The following is a 14,226-nucleotide window of genomic DNA, read 5'->3' on the forward strand; positions in this document are numbered from 1 at the left end:
TCCCAACTACAGATAAGCGGTTGAAGATGGATGGATGGATCAACCAATAACCCGGTCACATGAATTCACATTATCATGCATGCGTCTTCTGCAGACCAGTCTGGCCTCAACCAATGGGCGGGCGTTTTGCAGAAGCCAAAGAGTGTATAGGAGCCAATCGGAGTCTGCGCTCATGAGGGCCTTAATTGTGATTGGGTGACGCTGATTAGCTCGCCCACTTTTTTGTGAATATAATAATGTAAGCCCGGTAAGCCTGGAGGCTTACTATAGGGTAGTAATTGTTGTGATCTCTAAATGAACCCTGGGTCTGGCTCTGACAGGCTGGCAGTGTGTGTGTGTGTAGGCTGGGTGGTGTGATCTCTAAATGGACCCTCGGTCTGGCTCTGACAGGCTGGCAGTGTGTGTGTGTAGGCTGGGTGGTGTACTGTGTGATCATCCAGTTGAAGTACTTCTGCTGGTACGGCGACGGGAGGCCCGGGAGAACAAGTAACGAGACACAGTACTAGTAGGCAGTATCACACTATTGGTTCACAAAGTTTACTACACAGACAGGGAATATTTATAGTGCTGAATCATAGAAACGAGACAGCAAGATATGAAGATGCGCGACAGAGGAACGTGGCATGATGATGTGCGAGGTCGACCTCACGATGTACAAGGCTAGCCTTACTGTCGGCATGCCAGGCGGACCTTATGGGTGCCACGTAAAACAGGATGCCTCACATATCAAGACAGTACAATGCAGTGATAACATCAGTCTCACACCTCAATGTCTCTCCGTCTCCTTTTCTGATGCTCCTCCTCTCCTCAGTATACACCTCCTCTCATAGGTCCTCTATAGGTCCTCCTACTGCATGTTCCTCTCCTCCACCGCTCACCTCACCTCACCTCACCTCACCTCACCTCACCTCACCTCACCTCACTTCACATCACGAAGTCTCAACGGACATAAAAGATGTTCAAAAATAAGCATTTGGCCCAAAAAAATAAACCTCAACTCTGACCTCTTGCATTGTGATGACTGAGTGCAGGTTTATATATAGTCGACAAAATCAAGGTCTCTGACAACACTTTGAGTTTGAAAGGCATTGAGGTTAAAGTTACACGTAGCACCGATGCGAAATTGATGCATGTTTACACTCTCAGAGTGTAAAAAGAATAGACCCGCAATGGACCCAAATCTATCAAATTCACACTGATAATGTGTGTATGGTGATGATGGTGAACGAAAAAAACAGATGGACAGAAAGAAACGCAGAGCGGTAAAACATGCTATATGGAATTGAAACAAGTAAGAGAATATAATGCTGCTACTGATGCTAAAGAGACGTGAAGAAACTGACCATGCTTAATGACATACTGTACGCTATATTGAAAGCTATGGTGGAAAGAAGTACTCACGTGTGTTACTTAAGTAAAAGTAGCAATGCCACAATGTTACTGTAAGTACAGTTAGTATAAACATACTCTGACCTGAGTAAAAGCACAGAACCAAAGTAAACCATAGTTAAAGGACAAAGATTGTTCAAAAATTCAAAATGCACAATTTTCAGCAACATTGCACCACGTTGTGAGCTTGTAGATTGGCTATTTTCAACAAGCCAAAGTACAAAACAAGGCTCAATTGGTTAATGTGTAGCCTATGTTTTGTAATCTATATCTATAAAAGCACCAAGTCTCTGTGTGTGTGTACGTACGTTCGCCCCACCGACTTCAAATATTGGCCCAAATTCGCCAACTGATCACACCTGATCACCCCTAGATCTCCATATATGGAGCTGGCCTGTTTGTTCTTCTGACATCACAATTATGTTCTGACATCTGCATAGCATATATACATATGCATACATAACTGTAAAGAACTCCATATATGGGTATAAAAGGGACACAGACATAATAATTGTGTGGGGCATGCATTTCCAACTTGTATCGTTTCAAGTAGGAAACTATAGAGAGACAGGCAAGTGCCAAACGGGCACCACTCTATAATAATCTAAATTATTATATAAAAACGTTTTTATATAAATCCTAGTGGAGTGGAGTAGAAGGCTAGAAGCATAATATGCTTTGTGTTCAGCTTTTCGATTACATATATGTATCGAAAATCTGAACATTCAAAGTAAAAATTAAAATGAAAAAGTACCTGATAATTGTACTGAAGTACAATACTCTAAAATAAATTACTCGGTTACTTTTCCGCCGCTAATTGTGTGTGTGCTGCTAAGTGTTCTCTGAAGCCAGCAGAGAGCCAGCCTACTTCTACATCACGCCAACCCTCTCTCTCCACTATAGACCTAACCAAAACACATTGTTACTCTAATTAGCGTGATGATGTATTCATTTGGCGTGCATTCTGCCTTTATGGAGTCAAAGACAGCAAAGCCCCCCACCCCCCTCCCCCTCCCTCTCTCTCTCTCTATCTCCCTCTCTGTCTCTCTCCCCCCTGGGGGGTAGTGGTGGTGGTGGTGGTGGTGGTGGGGGATGGGAGACTCTCCTCTGGAAGCGCTCATGACTAAAATCTGCTCCTTGCATGGTAAAGAGAGAGAGAGAGAGAGAGAGAGAGAGAGAGAGAGAGAGAGAGAGAGAGAGAGAGAGAGAGAGAGAGAGCAAAATAATGGGAGAGAGAGAGTGAGAGAGCTGTAGAGAAAGAGGGAGAGAGCTGGAGAGAGAGAGAGAGAGAGAGTCTTTGCGCATGCATGCCTCGCCTCATTTCACAACCATAGGTTACTGTGTCTTCTGTGTATGGGAGGTACTGTACTGTACAGTACAGGAGAGGTCCCCACTCCCTACCACAGACACTGTACATGCATACTGTAAATGCATACTGTACAGGAGAGGTCCCCACTCCCTACCACAGACAGTGTACATGATGTGCAAGTGTGTTAGGACTGGGCAAGTTACTTGAAAACACTGAGGATTTTTTACCTCCTGTGTATATCGGGGTCCAAGAGAGATACAACATTTCTGATGGAATGGGTGTCTGACTGTGTGATGAAAAGGTTGAGAGATAATCATTGCTGTAACGCCTCCAGGGACTCCCTCACTGTGCTCCTGTTGACCCCCAGCTGGTGCTCGTGGCCCCGGTCACGTAAATGACCATGACAGGGGGGCGGGGTCAGGTATAATGGAATGTAATCAATGAGCAGAGAGCTAAAGAACAGTGACACAAAGGAGAAGGCTATGAATACTGTCACAGTTAAGGGGGAGGTTAAGGGGGGGGGGGTCCTTGAAATGTTAAAGTTTAAGGAACCACTTCCAAAACCTCCCCTCATGCCAACACGTAACTTATCAGAATAGATTACAGTAACCCATTAAGACCTGATTGGCATATTTCGGCACGAAGCTATGAGCTTGTATATATCTGCTGTTTTTGAATATATAGCCCCAAAGTGTAAAATAATGGTTAAAGTGGTTAGGATTTAAAGAGACACATATGCTTTCCCCTGGTTTTGATGGGTTAAGTGTCCGTGTCACAGAGGCCTCTCCCTTGGGTGTTTACTGTTTAGTGTACACACACACACACACACACACACACACACACACACACACACACACACACACACACACACACACACACACACACACACACACACACACACACACAGTAGGTGTTGTAAATAGATTACCAACTGCTAGAGCACATTTTACAAAACGCTGAGGAACACACGCACGCACACATTTGTGAGGCTTTTTTCCCCCCCGACTTTAAACGCCAAACAAAAACAAATGCCAATGCCAAAAACTCTTGCCAAATGCCCTGAGTTCAGTTGGAGCTTCAAGGCGCTTCAAGCTGATGAAAATGCCATGCACACGTAAGCGTGCCAGCGGTAAGTAAATGCTGCACCACGCTCTTTCCAAAAAAAGACGCGGTGCTCCCTTTGTAAACAATACAAAACATTGAATTGCGCTCAGAAAAACTAAAAACATCTTGGTGGACACGGACTCTGAGTATAATAACACATAAACACAGAACCATATAGCACAACACAGCACAGCACGCGTAACACCAACCACATATTTTCATATTTTTGGGGGTCCTGTTTGAGAACGACTGAAACATAGGTTTTCCAGACAGACATTTGTAGAATCGTCCTCGGGTCTAAACACAAATCTTGTATGGGGGGAAGGGGGGGGGGGGGGGGGGGTCCCTATAGCTGGCACAAAATATTTTCAGATGGATGTCCCACAAACACACATCCCAATACATTATCCATTTGGGAGTTCCTCCAACATGAAAATATTTGAGCAGCACACTGACTCCCGGTGTCCGTGGGGGAACCATGGAGCTCTGGGCAGTCTCTGGGTGGTGGGTTACCCTTTCAGAGGCAGCTGCTGCCTGCCTATGGGATATGGAGCATCCGGGTGGGGTGGGGTGGGGTGGCAGAGGGAGGGAGGGTGGCAGAGGGAGGGAGGGTGGGCACCACCGGTTCCACCGCTGCAGGACTGCTCGGGAGGGAGGAGGACTTGCTGATGCATGGAGAGACAAACTGACCGACCGACCACTGCTCCGGAACATCATGTTTTTTATGCCTATATAATTGGAGCAATGTCCCACCATGAAAACAGACACAACTGTATAATCTTGGCCTTGGAGAGAAGAAAGGAATATCCTTTTCCAGTTGTGGGCTGCGACTGTGTGTGTGTGTGTGTGTGTGTGTGTGTGTGTGTGTGTGTGTGTGTGTGTGTGTGTGTGTCTGTGTGTGTGTGTGTGTGTGTGTGTGTGTGTGTGTGTGTGTGTGTGTGTGCGTGTGGTTATTAATATTTGCTCAGAATAGGATAGCAGTGGGTGCCGCTACAGAATGATACAGTACAGGGTTGTGCTTTCATGTGGCACTTGGGTATTTAGTGGATAGGTGTTGTAAATAGATTACCAATTTGACAAAATGCTGACACACGCAACGCACGCACCACACGCACGCACAAACACACACACACACACACACACACACACACACACACACACACACACGGAGGGGCTAAAGAGTAGCTAATTACATGCGAGTCAGCAGCAGTGGTTTTCCGTGCTCTCTCTCTCTCTGTGTGTCTCGCTCTCTTGCATCTCCAATGAGATGACAGCAAGTTGGCAAGGCCTGCAGCTGGAGGCTTCTCTTGCTCTCTCTCTCTCTCTCTCTCTCTCTCTCCCAGGATTCCCTCTAGATTACACACACTCCTCCGACGTCGGAGGACGCCCCAAAGAGAGAGGCCGTCCAAAGCCAATGTGGGGATCGTGACTGCGAGGATGGATATGCATGGACTATATACTGAATATAAGCAGTGGTAGAAAAGGTGTTTACTTAGGGCTGTGCTATCCAATGGTACTGCCTGCAGGTCACACTTCAGGTTCTCCCCTGAGCTAGCTCATGACATTAGCTTCTGTCGCGTTCCACTTCTCACGTTCTCATACAAACCCCCTTACACAACAGCAGCCGTTCAGACTATGGGTTTTATGGGTAAGTCTCCCATTGGCTTATAGAGGCAGAATTGAGGCAGAAAATCGTGCAAAAAAGTGTCTACTATACGGTCGTCTTTGCGGTCGCTAGTAGAGAATTAGCAAATGTAGTCCAGGCGTTTTTCAAGCACCTGGCAAAAGGTTACAATGAAAGGACCTGAGTAAAAGTACAAAAGTGTTGGCAATCAAATATACTTACAGAACGCATAAGTCACGCAAGTAAGTCTTGTAACAATGTCTGTTGTTACAGTAATAAATGTACAATATTTGACTGTGGGTTGCAGTTGAATTGAAGCATAGTAGTAGCAAGTATTAAAACATGTGGAAATCATCAAGCAAAAGTAAAAGTGCCTCAAAATAGTTGTTACCCCATTTTGGGCGGGAACCCCTTTTGGTGTTAGCATTACGTTATGCTTTAGCTTTTGAAAAATACCAGATATACAAGCTCATAGCGCGCCACCGAGTGGCGCGCTATGAGCTTGTAGGTCTGCTATTTTTGAAAAATCGAAGAAGGACTGACATAGAAACATAGCTTTTTCAGAAAACTGTCAGGATGTAGAAGACATTTTTAGAATCTGATCTCAGGTCAAAATAGTACATAGTAGGCGACTTAAGTAAATGTACATAGTTTCATTCCACCACTGGCCTATATATATATATAGATGTTGCAGTGTGTCTTGTTTGTTTGCAGCCCTGCTGGAGACGCCAGTAAAACAGCCAGTGACAAGTTAATCCACTGCAGTTGTACCTTTGCCAAGGCCCAGCCATATTAAGGCTGCTTAAGGATATGTTACGCTTGTGTGATTCATACAGTACGTATAAGAAGAGGAAACTGGGGATTTACGCTTTGGAATCTGATGACGCACGATGAGTCACTCTGTAAATATTGGCACTCAGAATTATGTTAAAATAAATAGCGTTTCACAGCCAAATCAATCTCTACGTGGTCAATTTGGTTCCGTTTGTACACTCTCATGTATAGACCCTTTAAAAACAAACTAAATGAGGTATACAGCAGCTGCATGTCTCTAAGTAACATTCCGTGATTATTTGCCATAATCATATTTTTAAAAAGGTTTATCATTTTAGGCCAAATACAACGAGACTGAGCGTTGGACAGTGCGTCAGCTAGGTCAGGAGGTGACAGGGGTTGCACGGTCAAAAACGTTTGGGGACCGCTGGTCAAATGCAAGCCTAGAGAGCTAAAAAACTACGACAAAGGCTGTGAAGTGAACCTGGACTGCTTTTGTGTGTTCACAATGCACAGTAGTGAACCACACCTCGGACTAGAAGTGAACCATATACTCACACCACCTTCCGAGGTAGTCTGAGCTACTTTCGCACATATGACCAAGAATAGCTGATTACTAAATAATACATTATTATGAGTCAGAGTCCAGGTCGAAAAGGGGGTGCATGTGTTTGGTCTGACATACTAACAACAGTGACAGGCATTAGTCCGACACTCTACCCCAAACCCTAAACTAACCTCACAGGGAAGCCACGGATTCGTTTTAACCTGCCACAGTTTAGTTTTAACTTGCCACGGATGTCGGTCGGGAGCCACGGGTTAGTTTTAACTTGCCACACATGTCAGGAGCCACGGGTTAGTTTTAACCTGCCCACCTAAGACTCAAAAACCTGAGAAGGAATGACCACGATGTCACACTGTCTGCTGGTGGGATATGAGTTAAGGGGAGTAGGAAACACGAGCCATATACCCTTTGACCCTCCCTGCAGCGTCTCATTTGCATTCAACGTTTGTGGCCTTGTAAACAGGGTTTGTGCTTTTCAAAGTGGGGTCCAGGGACCCCTTGGGGTCCTTGACGGGGGTTCAATGGTGTAAAAGGAACCAAAATAACACTAAATAACACGTTTTTGGCATTGTTGGTATGGTGATGTAAAACAAACGGTGCCAACACAAACACTAAACGCCATTAACAAAACAGAGACAATGTGACGTAATGAGGCACATTATGACGTACATTTTCCCTTCATTGTCAATGGCGTTTATACAAAACAAACATTGAAACTGAAGACAAACATTAAACCTGTATATATAGGAGGAGCTATAGCGCCCCTCAAAAACTATAACAGTGAGACATTCAGCAGGTCCTTAAGCGAGGAAGGAACAGCTCCCTCGTCTGCCAATGCTCATTCATGATGACCGCTACGGGGCTTTGACATCACTAGAGTGTTTCCGGCTGCGAGTGACTAAAAGCTGACACACCACATAACCCATTCTGAACGGGAACTCATTTTGATGTTAGCATCATGTTATGCTTTAGCTATTGAGAAATAGCAGATCTACAAGCTCATAGCGCGCCACCGAGTGGCGCGCTACGAGCTTGTAGGTCTGCTATTTTTGAAAAATCGAAGAACGACTGACATTTTTAGAATCTGATCTCGGGTCAGAATGGGTTAATCAGACCAGTGTGCATGTGCCCAGTGGAAACCTCGTATGAATCTGATCTCAGGTCAGAATGGGATAAGAGAATAAGAAATGTGAAAACGCTCATCTGTTGGGGCTGAAAGAAGACAGGAAAGATTGAGAGACAGAGGGTGGGGGAGGTGGGTGGGAGGTGGGAACAGGCAGGGATGATTCACACACACCACCATGGCAGCTGAGGTGGCTGGCTGCTGTATCTTGGTGATCCATGAGTCATGTTTACCATAGCGCCGGGTATACAACGGATTACACAACTTCCCTAGTCGTCTCCATTTACAAAATGATGCCCTTTGTGCCAATATTTACTTGATGGTGGAAAAACAACAGCCGCTCCTAATGCCTCTAAAAAGCTCCCTGCAGTGAAGCCTAATTTACCTTTAGTCGCACGACTTGTGCCCCACATGAGGAGAATAGCTGATTTCCAAACCACAAGTGGCTCTAGTGGTTGTTGTTTTCATGTGAGCTATACGTACAGTATATGCCGGTCATGTAAAAAACGTTTAAATGAGGCTTGAGGGCTCGTGGCACACATGCAGCTCTCCCAGATCATCAGAGAATTAAGGGACCAGTCCAATGACCAACACCCCGACTATACAAACACAAATCACTGTAATCTAATGGCAAATGCAGTGGTTCTCAACCTTTTCTTTGTCTCATTGGAGGCGATGTGGGGTTCAGTGTCTTGCCCATGCGGAGGACACTTCGACATGTGGACGGGAGGGGCCGGGAGTCGAGACGCCTATAAAGAACTGATCGTTGGACGATCTATACCTCCTGAGCCACAGCCGCCCACAAAAAGATACTAAAGAACTGATCATTCTAAAGAACTGATCATTGGACGATCTGCTCTACCTCCTGAGCCACATGCAGCCGCCCACAAAAAGATCCTAAAGAACTGATCATTCTAAAGAACTGATCGTTGGACGATCTGCTCTATACCTCCTGAGCCACAGCCGGCCACAAAAAGATCCTAAAGAACTGATCATCATTCTAAAGAACTGATCGTTGGACGATCTGCTCTACCTCCTGAGCCACAGCCGCCCACAAAAACATCCCAGAGAAAACACACCCTGAGTTATATAGACTTAAGGATCCCCTGGCACAGTATGTACACTATACTATAACAATCACAGCTTGGATTCCTTACAACTCTCAAAAAATATAAAAGGTCTTTACTGTGTACGTTTTTTGTTAAAAGGTTATATGTATTTAGTAATCATTGCTATAGAGTGTTTGTTCAGTAACAGCTAGGTTTATGTGAACTCTAGCTATTCAAAAATAGACAATAATAGCTCACAGTTGTGAGCTAGTAGAAGTTATGAGCTGAGCTTGTAGATCTGCTTTTTTTAAACATTGGGAAAATATTTCTCGTATGGCACAAACTCTTTTCAAATAGGGGTCTGTGGTCAAATTATATATTTATATCAATGTAGGGATCCTTGGCGTCAAGATGTTTGAGAACCCGTGCTATAGACCAGCGGTTCCATAGGGGTCCTTCAAGAGTTACTGGTGCGACTGTGTACAAATTATAGAATTTAGGCATTTATCACATGTTCTTATCCAGAGCGACTTATACAATATAAAGCAAGGCACTCACATAATGAGCACGGAGCATGCAGAGACACAGTATAGTGCCTCAATAAACTATAGGATCCCTGCAGTTATAGACCTAGTTCCATGGACCTTATATTTATCATTTATGGGTCCATGCTTATTCGTATTTCGTGTATAGAGTGGGATCCCAAAAAAGAAAACAAATACATTAATAAATATATATATTATAAGGGGGGGGGGGGGGGCGGGGGGGGTAGGGGGGTCCTTGAAAATAAAAATGTTTCAGAACCAACCACCACCAATGTTATAATAGACCGCCAACACTCAAAACCTATACATCTGTCCGTTCCACCTTAAAAAGCCAGTGGGACGGGGAGAGCTATCCGCGGTGCTGAATCGCTCGAGCTGCTGCGAGCGACATCTGTACACATTCGCGCGCGCGCGCGAGCACACGCACACACACACACACACACTCACACACACACACACACACACACCACAGCCTGAGCAACGGATACACCGAGCCGTTAACGACGTTGAAATCAATCGCTCTTCATAAGCTAGTATCAACAACAGCAGCACAGGACAACATCTAGCTAGATCTCGCCCATGATGTCGTGTTGTGTAATCCGGCTGTGTGTATACGTGACGTTTCACGTGATGAAAAGGTTACGCATTTTGGCATGATTTTACGCGAAAATGGCGCCCGTTGCTAACCCAACCCCATGGCTAAACAGAGCCGTGGTGTGTGTGGAAACACACAGACATTCATGGTCATCCCATTCCCCCTGCTGCTGTGTGCTCCCCTCCTCGGGACAACCGCACTGGCACAAGACAAGGAGGGGTGTCCCTTAAAAACGAGGAAAGTCCATCATATGTATAGCTACTGTATAGCCTACTGTCCACTATATCTGTATAACTGTAACCTATACATGGCTCATGTTCATAAATAACATCATGTCTGCTTCCGATGTTAAGGGGCAACACATAGGCAGCTATATACAACCAGGCTAGCCTCTCTCTCTCTCTCACACACACACGGTGACAACTGTACCAATTCCCACTGTGTGGTGGTGGTAACAAGCCTGCAGTGCATCACGTCCAATCATACAGGCTCAGAGAAGAAACCATGAAACACCAACAGACAGACAGACATGCTGCATTACATGTCGCTGCTCTGTGCTGCTATAGTCCTCTCCCTCGGTCTGCATGTCTGTCACGTTATACAAAAACAAAACGTGTCCTCCTTACTTGAGCATGGTCTGTTCCTTCGCCTCCTCCTTCTTCTGGCGGTCCATGACGCCGAGGATGATCTTCCGCTCGTCCTCGGTCAGGTGGCTGAGGTCCGGCATCTCCGGCCCGCCTGGACCGGTGGTGGCGGCGACGGCGTTGGCAGCAGCAGCAGCCGGGCCGCCCCGGGGCCCGAGTGGAGCAGACATCTTTGCACACAATTGCTACAAAATGGAAAATAATAATGGGGGGGAAAGCCAGGATCAACAACCAACCGATAGCATATTAGGCTACGGTTCATATTCAGGAGAGCCGCACACATACACACAGCTGTCAAGCATGGAATCACGAGGTTCGGGGCCTCAGAGGGAGATAGAGAGGAGAGCTGCGCTCAATTGACGTTAAGGCTACATTGCTAAAGAGTCAAGACTATATGGCATTATTATTATTATATCCTATCATGTTATAACACATTCAAATAAGAGACAGAATGGTGTTCACCATGGCTACAGGTTTCGCCATCGATTTGCAGTCATAAAATGCTCATAAAGAGGGCATGAAGTCAACTGTAACAACCTCTCTGTGTGTGTCTCTCTCTCTCTGCATATAGAAGCTATAGGAAGGGATTTGGTTCGTCAGGAACAAGCTGGATCGTTTAATTCACACACCCCCCCTGTTTTTTCTTTCGAAAGATGAAATGACTATAAACGATGACAGATTGATGCTATAGTATAGAAGAATCCACATGAGAGCATAACTGTCCAACCGTATATAGCCTCAACCTCCCACTATATGTGGATGCACAGCAGAAACCAGAGTGTTATCGGGAAGGGGGGAAGAGAGAGAAAAAAAAGAAAAGCTCTTGCCTTTTATTTTGCAATCATGTTAAATCCTGTCCTAACCCATCGCTTCCATCCTCTGGAAATGGTTCACTCGCATGTTGAGAATGTAATAGATGCCCCCAGTCCGTCCTTGTTTTGTTTTTCTTCCGTGTGTCTCTCTCTCTCTCTCTCTCTGGCCACACTCGTTCTTGCCTTCCTTCCCCAGCAGGTTGCTTAATTCTTGGAGATGTCTTAAATGCACAAAAATGGATGCAATGAGGAGGGAGGAGGGAAAAAAAGAAAAAGAAAAATCCCAGATAGGAGAGTAGGCGGAGCTATACTAGAAACACGTAGAACAAAGCTTGAAACGGACGAACGAGAGACACAGAGAGAGAGAGAGAGAGAGAGAGAGAGAGAGAGGGAGGTTGCCGACGCACTGTATGTTCATTGACAGTATACAGATCAAGCTTTTTGCAAAACGCGGAGTGGAGTGGAGATTGGAGAGAGACCTCCCCGAGTCCTCCTCCCCCAGTCCAGAATCCAGATCATCACGGTTAGGCTCAGTGGTTTCACATTTTCATATCAAGACAAGGCCCATTACTTATTCAGCATTTTGAGCCACGCGGACCACCATGACGTCATTAAGCCTCTCAGACCCAAAACTAAAGAAGATTTTGTCCACAATGCCATGCTGTAAAAACCTGCCTATTGATGTTGTATATACCATTAGGAGAGAGAGACAACAGCAGGCAGACGTTGATCAAAATAACAATTCTTCTACATTCTGAAATTGTGTAGACTTTGTAAATTAACTGATGCAAATTGTTTTTAAGCAATAATAAATAAATAAAAATTGAGAGTGTAAAATGAAACCAAAAGGATCCATTTTACGTTCTCAAGATCTAATAATAAGGATCCATATTTTGGTTACCAACTTGCTGTTATTTAGCTGGGGGACCGCACTTTGAATCACCTCAAGGACCACATGGTGGTCCACGGACCATTGGTTGAAAACCACTGGGCTATATAGCAGGAAGGCGTCATGCATATTTCATAGAGGGAGAGACCAGGGTATGATGAGGGAGACTGGTGAGTGAGGTGAGAGGTAAATACACTAGAAAAGACTGTCAGCAGTTGCGTGACTCACATAAATTCCAGTTAATCCAGAGGTTTCCATATAGTCAAAAACAATCCTATGTGGACGGATGGGATTCCAGAAGGAAAAATCCTATACGATTTATATTTAAGAACAAATACCTTTTCAGGAAGGAATAGAGCGCCCCTCACTTCACACGGGTGTGATGTTTTTGTCATAGGTAGCCTATAGGATTAGGCACAGACACACACACACACACACACACATGCAACACAACACATTAGTGACATTAAACAACACGCACAAACACGCACACACACAGTCAGACACACACACACACACACACACACACACACACACGCACACACACACACACTGACACACACACACACACACACACATACACACACAATATTTTCGACAAAGCTGCGCTTACGTGCATATCCCAACTTCAGAAACTTCAAGAGATAACAACACATTACACAACACAACACACACACACACTGACACACACACACACACAATATTTTCGACAAAGCTGCGCTTACGTGCATATCCCAACTTCAGAAACTTCAAGAGATAACATTACACAACACAACACACACACACAAGTTTTGACTGAGAATTATCGTTATTAATTATGGTAATTATCCTAACAAATGATTGTAGCTAGCCTAATAATAAAATCCTTTATCAACACAGCTACATAAATGAATGTTTAGCCTCTAGCTAGCAAATAGCCTAAGCATGATGCTGATGATGACTCACTCACACCTGTTCAGTGGGAGTGGCGTCGAGCGAAAAAATAATAAAAATAGTCTGCAACATCAAATGTTAGGCTACTTAAGTACAAGTAGAAGAAACACACCTATTGACGAACTTGGAAAATCATTCTTCAACTTCTTCTCCTGCGAAACATATATGGAATATGGTCCGTGACGTCCGACTCAACTAGTTAGTACTAGTAGCCTACTACTAGCCTAAAAATCAGAAGATATTTTGAAACATCGCGCCAATCTGTCAGGGGGAGTTCAGGCAGATATCAATCCGCCTAGTCCCTCCGCAGAAGGAAGTAGTCCTTTGTTTTTGTTTTTTACCAGTGCAGGACCAGAGTATAGCCTGGCTAATAAACCAGACTAATCCGCCGGCAGGCAATCTGTTTTGCTACCGGCTGATTCGGTCTAGTTTATAAACCAGGCTAGGACCTATGTAGAGTATATTCTATGAAAAGTTTATGATGTCCATGTTTTTCAACCAACCGAACCAACCAGGCAATGGTTTAAAGCAGTGGTTTTCAACCAGTGGTCCTGGGACCACCAGTGGTCCTTGAGGGGGTTCCAGGTGGTCCCCAGCTAACCAAATGGACCCTTATAGGTCCTTTTGTTATTTTGATCAATATTTATTATTTGCCTGTTGTCTCTACACATCATTATACAGCATGGAATTGTGAACACAATCTTGGGTCTAAGAGGTTCAGTCTGATTAAATGGTGGTCTGTGACTCAAATGCAGAATAAATAGACCTTGATATGAAAAGTGTCCGACCGTCCGAGGACCCCAAGCAGTCCTTGAGGGTTTCAGTAGCCCACGAGGCAGCAACATAGTAGGCCTATATATTTAATATACTA

General features: G+C 44.8%; 1 protein-coding gene across 1 annotated transcript in view; it reads right to left on the bottom strand.

The window, feature by feature from the left end:
• LOC308318956 (regulating synaptic membrane exocytosis protein 2-like) overlaps window positions 1-10,891 on the bottom strand; it is a gene marked incomplete at both ends in the record, with an annotated part of 267,580 nt that extends 256,689 nt beyond the window's left edge. The window contains 1 exon segment of the mRNA XM_080768695.1: window positions 10,704-10,891. Coding sequence (XP_080624821.1) covers window positions 10,704-10,891 — 188 coding nt within the window.
• Window positions 10,892-14,226: the final 3,335 nt, after the last annotated feature.

The sequence above is a fragment of the Protomyctophum bolini genome (assembly GCF_963924005.1).
Source record: "Protomyctophum bolini genome assembly, chromosome: 7".
Lineage (NCBI taxonomy): Eukaryota > Metazoa > Chordata > Actinopteri > Myctophiformes > Myctophidae > Protomyctophum > Protomyctophum bolini.